The sequence below is a fragment of the Macrobrachium nipponense genome, chromosome 10 (assembly GCF_015104395.2).
Source record: "Macrobrachium nipponense isolate FS-2020 chromosome 10, ASM1510439v2, whole genome shotgun sequence".
Lineage (NCBI taxonomy): Eukaryota > Metazoa > Arthropoda > Malacostraca > Decapoda > Palaemonidae > Macrobrachium > Macrobrachium nipponense.
The window spans coordinates 93,718,069-93,738,068 of NC_087204.1; the positions used below are offsets into that span (position 1 = coordinate 93,718,069).

The window sequence follows — 20,000 nt, forward strand, 5'->3', positions numbered from 1 at the left end:
ACTGGAACGTTACATGTTGATAATTTCTTTTTAAAAATCAAATAAAACAAATCAAATAAAAAGGGCAAGTTCAAGAAAAAAAAACCGATCTTCTCTATTCATATAAATTTCTTCTATTCTTTCTTTATTGCCTCTGTATGGATATGCAAATATGATTGCAGGTTCTTCGGCCTCCACAAACAAAATAGTTGAGAAAATATTTTTAAAGATTTAAAACACAACCATAACAAAGGAGGTTTTGAAAATACGGCAAAGAAAAAATTAACCTATTTCAACTAGAAATTTTAACTGAAAATTAACGGAATGTTAAACCATTATACTTATCAGATAAAAATACAAAAAATTCCGGTATCATATTTGGTAAGGATTATATATTGAAATCCCACCAGCTCAAACTTTGTGATTGTTTCGAATCGAATCGAAGAAACACGAAAACGCACGAAATAAAAAAAATAAACTAAACCCTATTCAAGGGCGATCATATAAAGGTAATGATGCAGAATCCCAGTTTCTAATTGGAAGAAACTAGGCCAGCACTCAAAGAAGGAAGGAAGGACTTCTCAACGTCTTTAAATAAAATCTCTTACGTATGCATTGCACTTAATTGAGCCAGCGGGTGAAAATTAATACTTCACTTAGAGCGCAGTTTAAGAGCTTACGCTGCCTCATTTTTTCTGGGATGGTTCCATTTTGTTATGAAATGACTTGAAACATTACAGAGTGTGTTGCCTAAAAAGGCCTAAAAGCGACGCTTCCTGTTTTTTTTTTCTTATTCTTCTTAAGGGGGTTAAAATAACAAGCACGTGATTATCGATACGTCACTGATAAATTAATTCTTCCATTCACGTTAAAATATCAATAGACCTCCGGCAGCAAAACGTGCCTAAAATTTTTATATCTTTATTTCAAGAATAGCAATAACGTTCAAGGGGAACAGTCTGGAAGAAAAAGTAAATATTGACTAAAGAAATTACTTTTATATAAAAAACGAGGAGAGACTTATTCTTTCACACATTTACTTAGTGCTTTCGAAAGCATTGTACTTTGGTCTGTTTCATTAAAAAATACTGTTCTCTTTATATAGTTTTACACACAGTATATATACATATGCGTTAACACAATAACTAACAAGACCTCATTAAAACTGGATGGTATCTAGCGGAGATATTTATTCAAGAAAAGTTACAGGTTTGCAGCTTATCTTGAATAAATATCTCCGCTAGATACCATCCAGTTTTAATTAGGTCCTGTCAGTAAATACATGTATGTATGTATGTGTGTACCTTCGCAACATCACCACTAATAAGGAATAACTCAAGAGGAAAAATATGTGCCACTGCTACATTCAATGCTAACTAATGAATTACGAATGAAACCGCTGTGCTGTAAAACCTCTATAATAATTGCGGTCTCCTACTATATACAGGCGGTTCGTTACTAACGTGTCGAATCCCCTACAAACACTGCACCTCTTATCTATTAGTCACACTTTTTTGTAATTTCTGGACATTATGGCCCTTCCTTTAAAGACCTCTATCATACCGTCTCTCAAACAATTCTGAGCATTTCTCTCTTCCTTTCCCTTAAAACTTCCGAATTTACACTTTTCGCCCACCTATCATCATCAATGCTTTATCTTCACATTATCTTACCCTTTCAATTCTTCTCAGATCAAGAGTTCTAGCGTTTTCTTTCATTCACACTTAAAACCTATACATCACTGCTATATACGAGAGTTGGCTCAATAACCCCTCCAACCATTCCTGTTTAGGCTTTCATAGTCATTGCTTGCTTCACCTGTTGTGTGACTCACCTCTTGTCTCATCCGGTCATCATCCGTTTACTTACTTCTAAATACATCTATACCAACTCTCTTCCCTTTGACTTTTTGCATCACACCATCCTTTTAGAGATATTGAGCAGCCACTGAGACATTCAGGTTTACTCAAACCCAGTCACCCTCCCGCTTGAATCTTCTAACACGCTTCACATCCATTAAAAAAAAATCGGATCACACAATATTTACCTTTTGTACAAAAGACACTAAACGCCTTCCTCACTGCCTCTCCATCACTTCTACCATAAACGTTTTATGATGCCGTGTAGGCTACAAATAGCTTTTCCCTTCTATTTTCAAACTCTTCACGCAACGAATACTTATCGATAACATCTGCCAGTTTACCTAAGCAGAGGGTGGAATCAGAGTAGAAACAACGGAAGAGTCACTGGCCCAGTTATACTTTTAACTACTGAATCATGCATGAACTCCTCTGCAGAAAATTTCTGTGTTACCTCTTCACATAGATGGATCATTAGTAAGAGTCAATGCGCAAGCACTCACACTTATTGTAAGTCTAAATTTTTCTAAAGACAATTCTAGTATAATTTTTTTGTCAAAGTACAGTGTATTCGTTTCTACCAAAATGAGGTACCAATGAAAAGTAAATGAAGCTTCTCTTTCATGAAAAACACTGATGTTTATATCTCTTATGTATCGCAAACTTATTTATATTTCTTTTTATTTACCTGACAAAGTAACAAAGTAACCAAAATTTGCTCTCTCCTTTTTCCAGACAAGAAAACAAACAAGTTAAAATCAACCTTCTTTAGATGGAAAAAATAAAAACAGATGCAGTATTAGTCCTAGAAGCGAACACCGCAGAAAATGCAAATATACAAATTCATTGTGATTCAGGTAACCAAACTCATACTTGGGTATACAGCATGAATATGCACCAGCACATATGTTTATGCCATCCAGCATTACTTCTCCTCACATCAAAGATACAGAACACTAATTCCAATTTACTGTTTTTATTATCCCGGGAAAAGTGTCCAACTAAAATAATAAATCTGAAATATTAACTTCGGCTTAACTATTTCATATTCAATGAAAGAGCAAATGACATTCAGTTGTGATTTAAATTACACATTTTCCAGCTTTATGAATTCAACTATCACTGACACTAGACCATATTACCTAAAAGCGCAAGAGCAAACACTTTATGTCCTACTTTATGCTGATGTACTGCTTTTATTTTTTAATACAAAAGTGTCATTGGAGCTGATAAAAATACTGAAAGGGTGTAAGCTACTTCTAGTGTTGCGTACAATAATTATCGTGGTAGGAGCGAATGGAGAGAATTGATGTATGAAAGGGTAAATACCAAAAGGCAGTGACCAAGAAAACCTCAAAATATGAGCTTCTCGAATCTTCTTTTTCACTCTCGACCACCCTAATCCTAAGCAAGAGGATCCACAGCGTTCCAAGGATCTGAAATATCAGAAGTAGCTGACCTCTCTGAGGTGAAGGAAACCGGTTTTTCTTTCTCCAACTGAAAGTAAGGTAGTCGAGAGAGGGTTGTACATAGGCGTCAACAGAGAGGGTAAAGACGGAGTAGTCATGAAAACTGAACTTGGAAAAAAGGTCAAAAAGGTGCCACAAATCATCTATCACCAGAGAAAAAAGTAACCTTGAGGGAAAAGGTTCGTGAGTCACTGAAACTTTAAAATGTATACATTTTCAACAAATGAACTCTCTCTAAATCTCGCCTACTATCCATTTTCACGGTATTTCTAAATGAAAAAAGTAATGGAGACAAGGTGAATTTGTAAAACAAATTCTCAAGGATCAATCCCCACTCTTCTCCAGAAACATTTCCCCTCTTCCAGAAACGCCTGTTAGAAGACAGGAGAACACTGATAAGCACAAGATCATAATCAAAGATCATATAAACAGAATATCTCTGAAATAAATATTCAAACACAATCCAGCCCCACTTTGGCCAAAATAAATATAACACTCACCCATTAAGCCAGTATGCACTGTCACCTAGTAAAAACACTGTTCGCAGAAGCCATCCTGGCTCTGCCTTCTCTCTGTAATAGTCTTCCTTTCAATGCAATACAACACTCTCATATGTAGTGGAAAAAGTGCACAAAAACATACGAACCCACACTCAATATTCACGATGTTCACGCCCCCAAACTGCTTGAGACCAGTTTCAAAGTCACCTCTACATCAAGCTCTCATAGCGACAGGACGAGGCACTGATTTGCTAAGACAGCACTCTTAATCACACCACCTCAAAGAAAGATGCGTTAGCATTCCTAAACTGTCACTCGAACACTCTGTCTCCAGGGAAGTTAAATTGCTGATTCTCTACATTCTAAGAAACATCATAGCATATCACATCACATATTATTTAAAACATATCATAGCAAATCCCCCTCTTTCTGTTACACACATATTATATATATATATATATATATATATATATATATATATATATATATATATATATATAGACACGTGACTAAGTTTAGTATAACTTTTATATATAATGCAGTCAGGAGAAGGAAAAAAAATTTAAAGACATCGTTACAGCAGAAAACAAGTGTAATAGTAGGCAAGATAGAAAAAAAGGACCAAAAATTAAGATACAAAATACGAAAAGTGAGAAAGTATTAGTACAGGGAAAAAATCTTTCCGTTGAAGTTGAGACCCAAATGCCAACCTGGAATTTTCTCTGAGCTTAGCAATTCTGAATAATGGTATTCTCTATCACATTACCAAACAAAGCAGGTAGCCAGGCCACAGACAAGAGTAAGAATATACACAGGGTACTGAAACTCGCAAGATACCTCAGTGTGACCATGAAGATTCACAATGGGCCTGAGAGCACTCCTGGATAAAACAAGCCCAGAAATCATAGGGCATCCAAATAAAAATGGTTTTCTAATCATTATCGAAAGGTGAATTGTGAAGGATATTTCGCCAGGATGAAAGATGTTCTTTCAATTCCTTGGAAATACTGCTGGTTGAAACCTCATGAACGTCATACGGAGAAAGAAAAAGTCGAAAAAACGCATACACACAATAGACCTCTTGTTTCATTTTCGAAATGGAAGCTGTCAACTTCGGGAGGAGTATCTAAAAAAAGCAAATACCAGAATTATGCAACGTCACGTTCAATGAGCTGGCCATTCAAACATCAAGGAATGTATATATTACACGTTGTATATATATATATATATATATATATATATATAATACTACTATATATATATATATATATAAAAATAAAACTTAGGATTCCAATTCTATTTACTATCCAATTCACACTACTTTGGGAAATAATACCGAAGGGGAATTATAACTGATAAGTGACAATACAAACACTAATATCCAATTCGGTCTAACTCGGAAATTACACCAAAGGGGAATTATAATTGTTAATTAAATGATAGTCATCTGATGGATTTCAAGCCACCGACAGTAGCTATCGTTGAATTCAGTCAACGAGTGTTCTCCCAACCTCGTTGTCAAGAGAGGTTATAAGTTGTTGCCGACTCCTCCGTACATATCACCTCGAATGCGGGTGTTTGTACTTAGTGTTGACGTCAACCCCACCTCCCCCCCCACCCCCACCTCCCTCTAAGCCCAGGCGTGTTTTTAACACGTACCTAATTTTATGAATATTTACGTGAGATAACAACCTATATAAAGGCATTAAGTTTGTCAAAGATTTGAACCGCAAAACCATGATAAATGGCTTGAGGCAAAGATTCTATGGTATATATATTATCCCAAATATGATCCTCTCTCTCTCTCTCTCTCTCTCTCTCTCTCTCTCTCTCTCTCTCTCTCTCCTCTCTCTCTCCCCGTCCACTGTGCATCACTGCCCATCTTTTCCCCTTAATCCAGCCACTGAAATAAACGAGGTTCTAGCTGACAAGATAACTGATGTCACCTTCACTCCATGGTAACATTATATATATATATATATATATATATATATATATATATATATATATATATATATATATATTGCTTTGGCTGCGCAAATGGCATCGAACATTTTCCCCTTATGTATGTCAGCCTAGCTTGAAAGGGAATGGCCAGGATACAATATAGTGAGTGAAATTAGGATTAGGGTGATCAGAGGAAAAAGCAAGTAACGACTTCTGTTCTCTTTTGTAAACGTACAAGGTTACAATTTAAATAAATCGCACAAATGAGAGAGAGAGAGAGAGAGAGAGAGAGAGAGAGAGAGAGAGAGAGAGAGAGTTGATTGGGGGGGGGGGACTTCAATAACCAGTGTTTTAAACTGTTAGTCTTTGTGATGATATGAAAATAATAATTTTTCACTCTTCATTATTAACGATGTATTGAATGATCACATGAATTTTAATGGTAATGTTCCTTACTACATTTTAACATATCCAAAGTATTTTAAATAAGCTATTAAAATCTGCTTGGATAAGTTTTCCGTTAAGACCTCTGGCCCAATGTGTAAATTACCAAATTAAGGAGGGAACCCAATACCGACTATGATTTCAACTTCATCCCATGACTACCAATCCGCTCTAAAAGGTCTCGGGTAACAGAAGCATCCACGGTCGAATTTACCGCCAAACTAATGTTTCATGTGCTTTGTTTTCTCCCGAGGACTTCAATATCCCACTAAAAGGATCTGGACGTTGTGAAAGGCAGCATCTACATAACGGGGCTTTTCTTTTTGGGATTCGGTCCCTTCCATAACCATTTCCCAGAGATACAAGGAAGCAAAGTCCAAGGGAACAGTTGCTTTTCTGTCTTATGTCTTTTCCATAAACCGAGCTAAGAAACAAGTGAAAGTGTCAGAAATGATTTTCTTGTCTCAAATTTACAAGTGATTTTTTTTTTTTTATATTCTGATAGACGAAAGATTTGGCGAATCTTCTGAAGAATAAGTTGGAAATATTCAAAACAAGGAAAATAACAACACTTTCAGGATCATGTAAAGATCAGCGAACCCACTATTTGCCAAAGACAATATTATACCACTTTGATATATATATATATATATATATATATATATATAATATATATAGTATATATATGTATATATAACTGGTATGTATATATATATATGTATAGTATATATATATATATATATATATATATGATATTTATAGTATATGTGTATGTATATGTAAACAAAATGAAGACGATATGCTACGAGTTTTAACCCTTACACTCGTATTGCACATTAACACAATAGTTCCAACCAAGTCCAGTCTGGTGCATATTTAATTTCCTGTTGTGACAGTGAATTTAGCAAAATCGCTACAATACTCTCTAAAAACTCCGCATTACTTTTAACGAAAAGAGTTTAGGGATCTGACTGGATACTCCCCAGTTTTTCCTAATTGTAATCGACACCTCTCGTTTTGACAATTACTAGCATCATTCTGACCAGATGTTTGCTTCTCAGTCATATCTAAATTTATGTTTGTTTGTATGGTGTTTTACGTTGCATGGAACCAGCGGGTTATTCAGCAACGGGACCAATGGCTTTACGTGACTTCCGAACCATTGAGAGTGAATTACTATTACCAAAAATACACATCTCTCACCCCTTACTGGAACGCCCGAGAATCGAACTCGCGGCCAACGAGGTGGCACGCCAGCACCATATCGACCACGCCACTGAGGCGCTACTCACATCTTGAAAAAAAAATAAAGTACTTATATGATCTTGTTATTAGTCACCTTTGAAGTATAATTATGTGCAGAATTCCGTAGTTTTTGACATTAATTTTTTTTTTTTTTTGGGTGGTGATGGTATGGTGATGGATGGTTATGGTGGTGGGGGTGGTGGGAGAGAGAGAGAGAGAGAGAGAGAGAGAGAGAGTAGAGAGAGAGAGAAGAGAGAGAGTGAGAGTTGGCGTTGAGGATGGGGGAGGGAACAATAATCACATGTACAGACCGCAAAAGTATGTATTGCCTATGAGGCTAGATTTTCAGCCAGCTCATTTATTAAAATAATGCCATTTTTCCTGCCTTTAGAAAAATCTATTAAATGGTGTATCTGAATTTTATTTCTAAATGAATTTGTCTTCTACATACATATTCAGAGAATTTGTCCATGTCTTTGAAATTGGAACGAGAAAATCTCGCATATTTCCTTATTTACAGAATACGCTCTTGGAATCACAATATAACACCTTTTGATTTCTTTATAAAAACTTTCATGGAAGCCGCGCTGTTGGCAAATTTCAACCATTCGCTCTCAAGGGAGTCTATAAATCGAATCTTCTTTACACAACATGAACATTTCCCATATTTACTTCTTTCAAGCAGTTCGACCGTCTCAGATCGTAATATACATATACATACATACATACATACATACATACATACATACATACATACATAATATAATAAAAGGAGCCCATGAAAACGCCAAAATATAGAGAGAAAATGCTTTATTTCAGACACTGCTGAAGAGAGAGACTGCAGTCTCTGAAATATAGCATTTTCTCTCTATATTTTGGTTGCTTAATACTGTTGTAACAGACCATTTACCAGTCACATATATATCTATATATTAATAAAATGCACCCTCAAAAACGTTATGTGCAAATTGATACGGTCTCAAAGGGACACTCCCTTTCCGGTCACTGCACATATACACTCAGGAGGCTATTTTCCTTCGCACGTTATCTGATACAATTTAGGCGAAATTCTGCCCTGCCAGTCATCTGATACAATCCCAAAGGAACAAAGAAAACCTTTCCCTCAAAGGTTGCTTTCAATATCCGACAGAAGTATCCCTGAGTCACAAAAGAACTATTGTCTTCGCGAAGTCGCCTTGTACGTACGTGTGTGTGTGTAAAAGAGAGAAAGAGAGAGGGGATGGGGGGGGGGGGGGGTTTGCACATTTTACAAAACATACGATGCAATCGTCAATTTGTAGCACATTTAACCTTCATTGCTTCTGTTGATTGACGAATCATAAAATTGCATAGAAGTATTTCACGGGTATTTTTGGATACTTCAGTGGATAACTCATCAGCTTCTATACACAGCCATTATCACAGTAATTACACAATATAAGAAATAAGACTATCAAATTACAATTATGTTGGCCCTCGTGGCATCTTGCCCGGTGGCCTTCTCTTCACATTCTTAAGTACGATTTGAACCGCTGGCAATAAGCTGTTCAAAGCTCCAACAATGTCTTTTTATATACTGCCAGAAAAATTCCATGATTTAATAATAATAATAATAATAATAATAATAATAATAATAATAATAATAATAATAATAATAATAATTTTTACGTTACTGAGTATGTGTGTCGTTCACCTTAAGGTATATGAGTGGAATGAGTGAAGGCTTCCTCAACGATTATAGAATTCTAACGGCTATTTTTTTTTCTTTTTAAATTAGTTATAATTAGAATTATATTTCCGAGGTATGACTGCATAATCATGCCCACAAGACTGCACAGACATATCAATCCATCAGTCAGTTAATCAGCCTTTCGGGGCAGATCTTTTTTCCCCTTATATTTTTCTTCTTTTCATGTTTTCATTTCAGCAAGTAATTAACTTGATATTGAAGTCCCTTTAGTCTTACATTTTTCCTTCACAATTTCATGAAACAAATATCTATAAGAGGACACTCAATATATTAGTATGAGAAATTTAAATAAAAATAAAAACTGTTCAACAGCCCCACCTTCTGATGTATTTCAGTAACTAACATATGACTATAGTAGATTCACATCAACCGTGCATTTGATGTCTAGGCCCGTCCCTTACGACGCTCCTGATTGGCTGTTGATAAGCCAGTCACAGGGCTGGAAACTCAGTCTCTCTCGAGAGTTCACATAGGCAGGATGTATGTTCCACCTCTCCTGAAAGATGTATCCCTCAGGAGAGGTGGAACATACATCCGGCCTATGTGAACACTCGAGAGAGACTGAGAGTTTCCAGCCCTGTGACTGGCTTATCAACAGCCAATCAGGAGCGTCGTAAGGGACTGGCCTAGACGTCAAATGCACGGTTGATGTGAATCTACTATAGTAGATAGGCACCAGTCAGTTTCCTGAAATAATTTATCAACCTCAGATCTATTACAGTGACTAACATATGACTAGTTGATGTGCACCACACAGTTTTCTGAAATAATTTACCCAATTTATTGTCAAAAATTAAAAAAACTTTACTTTTGTGCGCGTTATTTCCTTCATGCAAATCGAGCTGTGAGTGTGACGAATTCTATATAAAAGTAAAGTATTTACTTACCTCGTGCTTCCAGATTAATACGGGTTTTGCAAACACTGATTCTCGGAATTTAAGCAGTACATAAATATCCATCTCCTTGATAATACTTTTTTTTTACTTGGTTTATTGTTTTAAGCCTTTGAATTTAGTCTTCTAGGTCTCTGAAAAAGTACCATCTCGTGTTCTTAAAAAAAGCCACTATACATTATGGGAAAACTAATGTCAAACATATTAAACAAAATGAAAAATACTCGGAAAAAGACCAAATACCGGGAAACATACTTTCATGATGATTTCTTCTGAAGGCTCACGTTGAATATTCATAGGCCACCAACTGCATCTGTCGGGGAGTAACTTACGGTGTCTTACCGTAAGAGGCACAAACAAACATTGTGAGGTAAGTTGGAAATAAAACTGAAGGCGGTGGTCACAATTTACATTCTTTTTGTCTTAACACAATTTATGTTTCCATAAATAAAATACACCTGGTCATATATATATATATATATATATATATATATATATATATATATATATATATATATATATATATATATATATAATATATATATATATATACACACTGCCAGACAACTAATGAAGCTCGCACAACTGTACAACTCCAATGTTAAAAATCTCTGAATAACAGGAAGTACCCCAGCCATTATCCTAGACAGAAGTACAAAAGATTTTGTAATTAAGCAAGTGTTCGGACGTACGGTTGCCATGGATACAATATACGCCGCGGTGACTACATTGTTATGAACCTTTTTGCATACCAAATCAAAACAGTGGAATGAAATACTACCGCTGTAACTTTTACATATATATTTATATATATATATATATATATATATATATATATATACACATATATATACATATATATATATACACATATATATACATATATATATACATACATACATATATATATATATATATAATATATATATATATATATATATATATATATATATATATATATATATATACGCGCCATGCTCGTAAATGCAGTTTTTCTTTCACTTGTCTTAAAGCATCATTCACTGCCAAGCTATTTAAGTAAGACCTCTCAGAATTAAAAATATTTTCTTACAACTTATTTTTCACTCGATATCTTTTACATCAATTTCATCACACCCCTCCCTCGGCCTCCTGAAGTGGACAAAGATTAATGCTTTCTTTTAATAAGTAAATATTATTGGCTAAACTGTCACCTTTTCTCCCAGAGGTAATCCAGTCATTAAAGTTTTTACGATCATTGTGTATCACGTCAATCTGTCAATGTTTTAACACAAAAGCAGAAAACAGCTTAATTAGACGACGTCCTCCCAGTTATATAAATGATTTATATGTTGCTACATCAATCGACAATGTCTTTCCTAGTTAACAAACACCTATAATTAACTGATACTACCAAATGAAGTCAACCTTTTAATGTCAAGACAACTCTCCCGTGACTACATCATCAGTACTCGACTCCTTCTTATAGGAACACTCATAAGACTTCCTATTTTCAAATGTTTCTTCTTTAATAATAGAAACAACTTGGATTTCCGACATCAACAAGAAATCTTCCTATTTATAGTAACATGCAGCATTCTCAGTCGATGACGTTTCCTGGGTGAAGCAGCAATTTGGTGCACATGGCATCGTGAACCGATTCCCTTCCTTTCCTATCTCAGTTTCCCATTTTAAAAAGGATTCCCGAAGGTCAGCAATTATCATCCCAGGATACAATCCAGCAACTGCAGTCGCCGAATGTCATATTTCGAATTTTTCGTTACAGACAGAATATTTCTTGACTCATTCAGTTAAACTATATGAAAAAGGCTTTAGGTGACATTTCCCAAACCTACGGTTTTGCCCGAAATACTAGCTATTGGAATTTTTCAACCTTATTACAATATTGGTGAAGGAGGTGAAAATCACAAATATATTAATAGAAATAAGCTGTTTTTCCAGCTAGAGAGCCAAAGTATGAAATTGCATGCAAACACGTAAATTTACAAACACAACCGAAAACTGAAGAATAAAACTTGTATATATATATATATATACTATATATATATATATTATATATATATATATATATATATATATATATATATATATATATAATAATATATATATGTATGTATATACAAACACGTAAAACTGAAGAATTATATATATATATATATATATATATATATATATATATAATATGTATGTATATATTTACATATATATATATATGTATATGTATATATACATATATACTATATATATATATATATATATATATATATATATATATATCCACAGGTGAAAAAATAAGAGGCGGGTGAATCACGTGCTAAAATTATTATAATCATATATATATATATATATATATATATATATATATATATATATATATATATATATAAACACAAACTAATAACTAAAACAAATTGCGTGACCTCTTCCCAATATGACAATGGCCGAAACAAAAAGCGGATGGCTCGTACTTCCCGCAAGCCGAGTCCCTCTCTGGCGAAGGAGGTCTTTGGAAGCTGACCTACAACCTTTTTCCCTTCGTCTCTCTTCCCTTTAAATGTCTTTGCGTTGCTATGGTGATTTGCCACGCATCGTTCGCCGGAGTATATTTTTCTAAGAGGTAACATGATTTCACACGGGTTAGTTTTGGGGAGGGTGGGCGGCCGCCAGAAGAATTTGTCACACCGATAAGGAATTCGCTGCATCAACGGGTGCTCATCGTTGCCAATCGCCTCAGTGAGTCTGATTCCTCAAGTGCGCTTTGGTTAGTCTTCCCAAGAAAAAATTACGTTGGTGATATCTGGCCAAAGAAATTGAATGGAGGACAGCGATCATTTCCTATTTGCTACAGTATTTGCAATAAATTGCGATACAATCGTGTCATGCCTATAATGTGCCAAGTCACAAAATAACTTTACTTTCAATGTGCATGAAGCATGAGGTTGTACGTACTCCTCCCTGTCCATACATACTTGCATTTGATCTTTCTCATTATCACAAATACACACATACAAAACCCAAACCCATATATATATATACATACATAAATATATATATATATATATATATAATATATATATATATTATATAAATATATATATATATAATCTGTGTGTGTGTGTGTGTGTGTGTGTGTGTGTGTGTGTGTACAAAACGCTGTATTTATAATTTAATTTTAAGCCACCTCTCTCTATGACAGCGAAGTATGGTTTCTGAATAAAAATGAGTTATTTGCGTAGCGTATGAAGTGTACTAAGGATTAAGAAGGTGAAAAAAACATACATACGACAAAGTCATGGTAAAAATCAATAAATATGTGCATTGCGAGTTCTTTTAAATGACGATTTAAAAAAAAAAATATAAATATAGCTGAAAGATTTCGGAAATAAGATAGTCATGGCTAAGGGGGCGGGGAAGGGGGGGGGGGGGGGAGTGTTGGAGTGGATACGTCTCAATGTCCGTGAAGCGAGTATTTTTACACAATGTAATTAATGGGACCAATGCTCAACTGGAAAGTATTCTTGTGTGTATATATACGGAAGTGTTCTACAAGAGGATTCATTAATCTTTTGATACCGAATTAAAGGACTAACATGGCAGTGATAGTTATTTGTCATTTTCTCCTGAAACATCCGATCTTAATAGTGATCTAGTGATCATGATACTTCATCAGCGAGATTTGACGGGTCGAATTCTAAGCGAGGCATAACAATGCTTTATTAATCACCATGAAAGTCTGATTCATCAAGTAGTGAATCATATATCTTATAATAGTTAGCTAGTTATGGAGATTTATATCTAAGATAGAGATGTGCATTAGGCTACCAAATTTACCAACAATATATATATATATATATATATATATATATATATATATATATTATATATATATATGTGTGTGTGTGTGTGTGTGTGTGTGTGTGTGTGTGTTATATAAATACAAATATTCATCCATACATGAATATATATATATAAATATATATATATATATATATATATATATATATATATATATATATATATGTATTACATCACTAATAAAGTTTATACCATTATATATATATATATATATATATAATATTACTACTATATATATATAAACATATATAAACCTTTATATACGCTGGCGTGCCACAGATATAAATCCTGGCCGGTTTTGCCATTATTATCATAGATATCTTAAAGAAGACTGATACAAAGCGGTAGAAATTCCCAATATACACGCTACAGCGACAGTACAAAGAGCGTACAGACGATTCAAAAACAAATATTCACGCCTGATAAGTGAATAACAGAGGGAGGGGCAGTAACCTTGTTAGTGACTGAGCTCAGTTCTGTATTTACAGTTCTTGTTTTATTTTCAGGTCAGCAGGCTTGTGTACATTTGCTCTCGTCCCATGTCAACTGTCTTTCTCGAAATCCAAGTTTCACATATTAATTTCCGAGTCTATGGATCATCATTTTACATTCACCGGCCAATACTCACATTCTTACAAAAGCTTCTTTATCTTATAAAACTAGATTCGATGAAGTTTCTCTCTAGAGTATTATTGGAAGGAACATTTTATTTTTTTCTATTGTTTTCATTTTGCCCTGTCTAGTTGACTGAATAGGATTTTTCATTAACAAGAGTGAAAATTTCACTGTTCTTCTGCTCATATCTCATCACTTTTCCAGGCCGTTCTATTCTCTTGTCCAATGGTTTTCCAGTTTAACCAATTTAAATGCCACAGGGCTTACTTGGTATCTGATATAGTACACTTCTTTGTAAGTGCTTGGCTTCTTTCATTGCATTGTTCTTAAATGGAACATACTCATACTCCAAAATTCTCAACGAGATGATATATTGTCCTGGTATTACTAAACTGATGTTACAAGCAGTTTTTTTTATATATCTGTAAATTCCTCTGATGTTTTCATAAAGACCTTTCATTACAGAAACTGGATATTTTAATTTCTTGCCTTTATCGCAATTTTATGTATGTATATATATATATATATATATATATATATATATATATATATATATATATATATACCTATTACAATGTGTTTACGACTACATATAAGCATGTGAATTCCGATTTCTCTCCTTCATTTCTAAGGCCTGAATCAAAAGGTCTGCAGGCAGAAATGCTCATAGGTTTTCTCTACTATATTCCTCTGTATTGGAGAGGTACCATCATTTTCCAGTCCCATAGCGAATTCTATTGATGTGACAAATTCAAGAGTATTTACCAGAAAAAGTACTTACATTTTCGTCTAAAATTTCCCTTTAAAAAATTCCATATAAAAATGGCTTGAGAGTAAATTTTCCCTCATCTTCCATTAAACGAAGAAAAAAGGAAGGAGACAGGTCAGTAGTAATTGACACAAAGCGTCAACGACAGTGAAATAATAACGCTGAGCCATCTTCTCGAAATGAAGAAACTCAAGCGATTAAGGAATACACAGAAAGGTAAAACCAAACATAATTCTTCATAGAAATAGAATATTTAATAGTTTTATTTACAGCCTTATCGCCTTTACTTACGGTAAACATGCTCACTGAAAGAAACATTATTTTCCAAGGAGTAAACCTCGTATATGGATACTAAAGCAACAAATTTCCTCAAACATTCTCTTTTTGAAAAGGAGTTGTTCGAGACTTTCATACTTAACTTCTTATTTCCAACACTTTCCTCATAAAAAGATCATTCCTATAAAAAGATTATTCCTGACATATTTTGTTCATTTCAGAAAATGTACATTTAAACACGGTAATGCCAGTAAAAGTTCATACACTGTCTGTACAAACCATAAAATGATGAGTTTATTAACCGTAGAATCTGTAATTAAGAACGGAATAAATGACTGAATAATGAAAGCACATCTTTACAGTTGACACTAGCATATTTACAGGAATATGTTAATTAATTCACTGAAACACATGGCGTTCCAATAACCTTTGCTATGGTGCCTAATACAAAAAAACCATAGCTGCATTGAGCTTCTCTGAATGAAACTTCAGTTTTCAAATAATGCAATGAAAACGCCCTCCAGAAACAGTCGCCTTTGTGTCTGATAGTCCAATAAGGACGAATGATGATGATTTATTTTTACAGTGGAAGGTTTCAGAGTTAACGCCCTCAATTTGGGAATAGAAACTTAGAAGCAGAATTAACCCCCGGCCGCCTAAAACGTGATGAGAATGTTCCTGTTACTTGGTCGATAAAGGTTCAACACGATTTACTACATCATACTGTAACTTAAGTCTTTTCAGGACGAGCACTCCGATTGCACACAACGGTCATATCCATTAAACTATCTATTCTAAAGAATCTTCATGATACATAATGTTTTCTATTCCGTTGCTCAGTTATACCAATCCAACTGCAAATAGAACAAATAGAAAGCAGTTTCTATAAAATCAACACCAGCAAAATCTTATTTACATGCCCCTTTTCATATAACTTAAAATGAAATGGAGAGGAATGTGTATCGTACATCCACAAACAATGAAAGTCTGTTAATATCAACTTCAGTCAAACTAAGACGAAGCAAAGCTGCTGCAAACAACAATAAACTCAAAAGCCTTCAAAGTTAAACGAAAAGTTGGATGTACCTGAAACTGAAGGAATTCATTCAGTAAGAATACAGGCTGCATTTTCTAAAGTGATATTGTATAGAAAATATACAAGTTTGATAACCATTTATACCCAAGAATATAAACTACATATAAAACGTGAAGGAGAGTTTGCCCTCTTATAGTCTTACAGACATGTGCCGGGTTGGTTACTAACTATATATATATATATATATATATATATATATATATATATATATATATATAATTAGTATATAACCAACCCGGCATTGCCCAGGATACTCTGAATGCCATACCATATAAACTCTCTCTCTCTCTCATCCAAATCTCCCACCCTCACCTTTTACCTTCTTTCTCCTCCCTACAACACACCCCTCTCTCTCTCTCTCTCTCTCTCTCTCTCTCTCTCTCTCTCTCCTGTTAAGACAGTACCTTCATTTTTTTGATTTTCCTGCCTTTTTACATTTAATATTTCACCCCTTTTCATTCCCCATTGCTGTCAGGGCTGACATTGGACTTAAAAGTGCATTGGGAGTGTTACTATAGATCTCAGTGTCCTCAAAAACTATGGATTAGATACTATTATCTGTCATTTTTGACATTTTACTTTTCACCCCTTCTCACAAACCCCCTACCTGAATTTGGATTTGTGGTAAAGGGCATCATGCAGTGTCAAACATTCACCTCAGAGACCCCGAAAAACTATGGATTAGACAATAATATCTGTCGTTCTTTTAGCTATTTTTACATATCACCCTCTTCTAACCCCCCACTACCTTTGGTGTCAGAGATATTTATTCGGCGGCGCCCGCCCCCCCCCCCCCCCCCCCCCCCCCTCCCCCCCCCACACACACACACACAGGATTCTTTTCTAGATAGTAAGTCATATGTATACCAAAATGAGGTATGATAAATTCGTGGTTTATTTAGTTACTAAGATAAATTCGCAGACGTTAAGTTAGTAGTTAATAAGGTCTTATGGGCAGAGCCAGCCCGCTTGAATGTTTCTTACCACCACAGTATTCTTTTCCAGATAGTAAGTCACAAGCATAGCAAGTTTGTTTGAAATTGCTCAACGCATTTCAGAGGTATGCTGGAACACACACACACATACATTTCAAATAACTATAATATATATATACTATATATAATACTAGTATATAGTATACTATCATATTATATATAAATTCTTTTTTGGACATATTTTCTCTTCTAAGGAATTTCTTCAATAAATCTTTTCGGCTATATGAAATTGCATGCGCTTCAAATTCTTCAAGTGACTTTTCCTTAATCCTTAAAATGCACTGTTCTCTCCTACACTTTGTTTTTATAGCTGAAAGGATAAGTAATTATTGGATATCATCCACCGATTTATCCTACACACTCATCAAAGGATAATCAAAATCCATTACATAAAACTAATATATCAAAGATAGGAAAGAAAGCAAGGAATTTCTTCCTAATTTGAGCCTATAATGCTGTTACTATTAGGTATAATACAGTTCCGAGGTCCAGAACACCACCAATAAAAATAAAAAAAAAAACAAAAAAACTAAATAACAACAAACTAATTGATAACGAAAACAGGCTCAATTCTAATTCCATAAAAGGCGAGAGTCCCTCCCAAATAATTGGCGACAGCTTCCGTTGGCCCTACTGAAACACGGCCCGATTAAAGGGCCGGGAATGAAACAGAATAATAATGGAGCAACTGCTGCAGCGACGTGGGAGATATCTGACCCGAATTCCGATTTCCATTCCAGGTGAAAATCAACGCGCTGCTGGCCCGCTACCAGTCCTCGGGCCACCTGGACCACCTGAAACACAAGTGGTACGGCGAGCTTCCGTGCTTTCGCCTCTCCGCTGACATCTACAAACCGCAGGCTCTCGACATCAGCACCGTTGCTGGGGTGTTCCTCGCCCTCACCCTCGGCATTGGAGTGGGACTCATCATCCTCATCCTCGAACACCTCGTCTACCGCTACGTTCTCCCTTCGCTTCGAACGAAGCCCAAAGAGTCCGTCTGGAGAAACAGAAACTTAATGTTTCTGAGTCAGGTGAGATTCTTTACTTGCTGAATAACTGATTCTCCGAGACTGAATTTTTTTTTACTGATTCTCTAAGACTGAAATTTTTTTTTTTAATGATTCTCTAAGACTGAAAATTTCTGTACCGATTCTCTAAGAATGAAATTTTTTTTTACTGATTCTCTAAGACTGAACATTTTTTTTTACGGAATTTTTTTACTGATTCTCTAAGACTGAAATTTTCATCACTGATTCACTAAAACGGAAATTTTTGTTACTGATTCTCTAAGACTGAACATTTTTTTATTGATTCTCTAAGACTGAAATTTGTTTTACTGATTCTCTAAGACTGAAATTTTTTGTACCGACTCTTTATGGCTGAAATTTTTTTACTGACTCTCTGTGACTGAAATTTTTTTTTAATGATTCTCTGACACTGGAAATTTTTTTGATGATTCTCTCTCTGACACTGAAATTCTTTATTTGAATAAACTAACTGCCAAATGTTTGTATGCCTAACAACAAAAAGGATGTCTTGAATGAACAATGTTCCATTTCGAGTTACCGATTCGATACCTTTTGAAAACAGTGTTCAATGTGTGTGTGTGTACAAGTGTGTATGTGTGTGTGTTCCTACATCTATAACAAATAAAAGCTTTTATTTTCTTGAAAAAGGAATAATCATATTTATTCTTCATCACCAGATTTAGTAGCCGCCAACGTCTTATCAAGTTTAATTTTAAAAGAAATAAATATAGAACGTTCATGAAATTACATAACAAAAAGTATTTAACTAATCACATCACGTAACACATAATATAGAAGTGACACAGAACATCAAATTGCAGTCAGAAAAAAATTGCAAAGCAATAAGGAAAATATCCGAAAATAAATTACGCTTTTAAAATTGCATTTATCTAGACATTAAAATATGGTGCGTGTTGTCGAAGTTATACGAAAATAATAATAGGGAATCAGTTTCATAGTTCCAATTGCAACTGGAAAAATACGGCTTCCCAATTGTCTAGAGGTTATAAAAATATTTGGAAAGAACGAGTACTCAATAAATTGATGCTGAGAGCTTCCGGGTACCCGACGCTGCTCATGCTACATACGCTACATCAATAATTTCAGCGTGGTTAAAGAGACGCTCTCTCTCTCTCTCTCTCTCTCTCTCTCTATCTCTCTCTCTCTCTCTCGGTCAGCAGATGGTTACTGCTACCAAGGAAAGTTTGGTGGAAAGATAAATGATCGAACAAGGAGGATTCCCAATTGAGACGGTATTAATTAGAACCGTTTTCCCA

The 20,000-nt window shown here is 34.7% G+C and overlaps 1 protein-coding gene across 1 annotated transcript in view; it reads left to right on the forward strand.

Moving 5' to 3' along the window:
* The window catches only part of LOC135223762 (glutamate receptor ionotropic, NMDA 3A-like), an 893,506-nt gene that overhangs the window by 851,294 nt on the left and 22,212 nt on the right, over window positions 1-20,000 (forward strand). Inside the window, exon 11 of the mRNA XM_064262525.1 lies at window positions 18,433-18,726. Within this exon, the coding sequence (XP_064118595.1) occupies window positions 18,433-18,726 (294 nt within the window). The remainder of the gene's footprint in view (window positions 1-18,432; window positions 18,727-20,000) is intronic.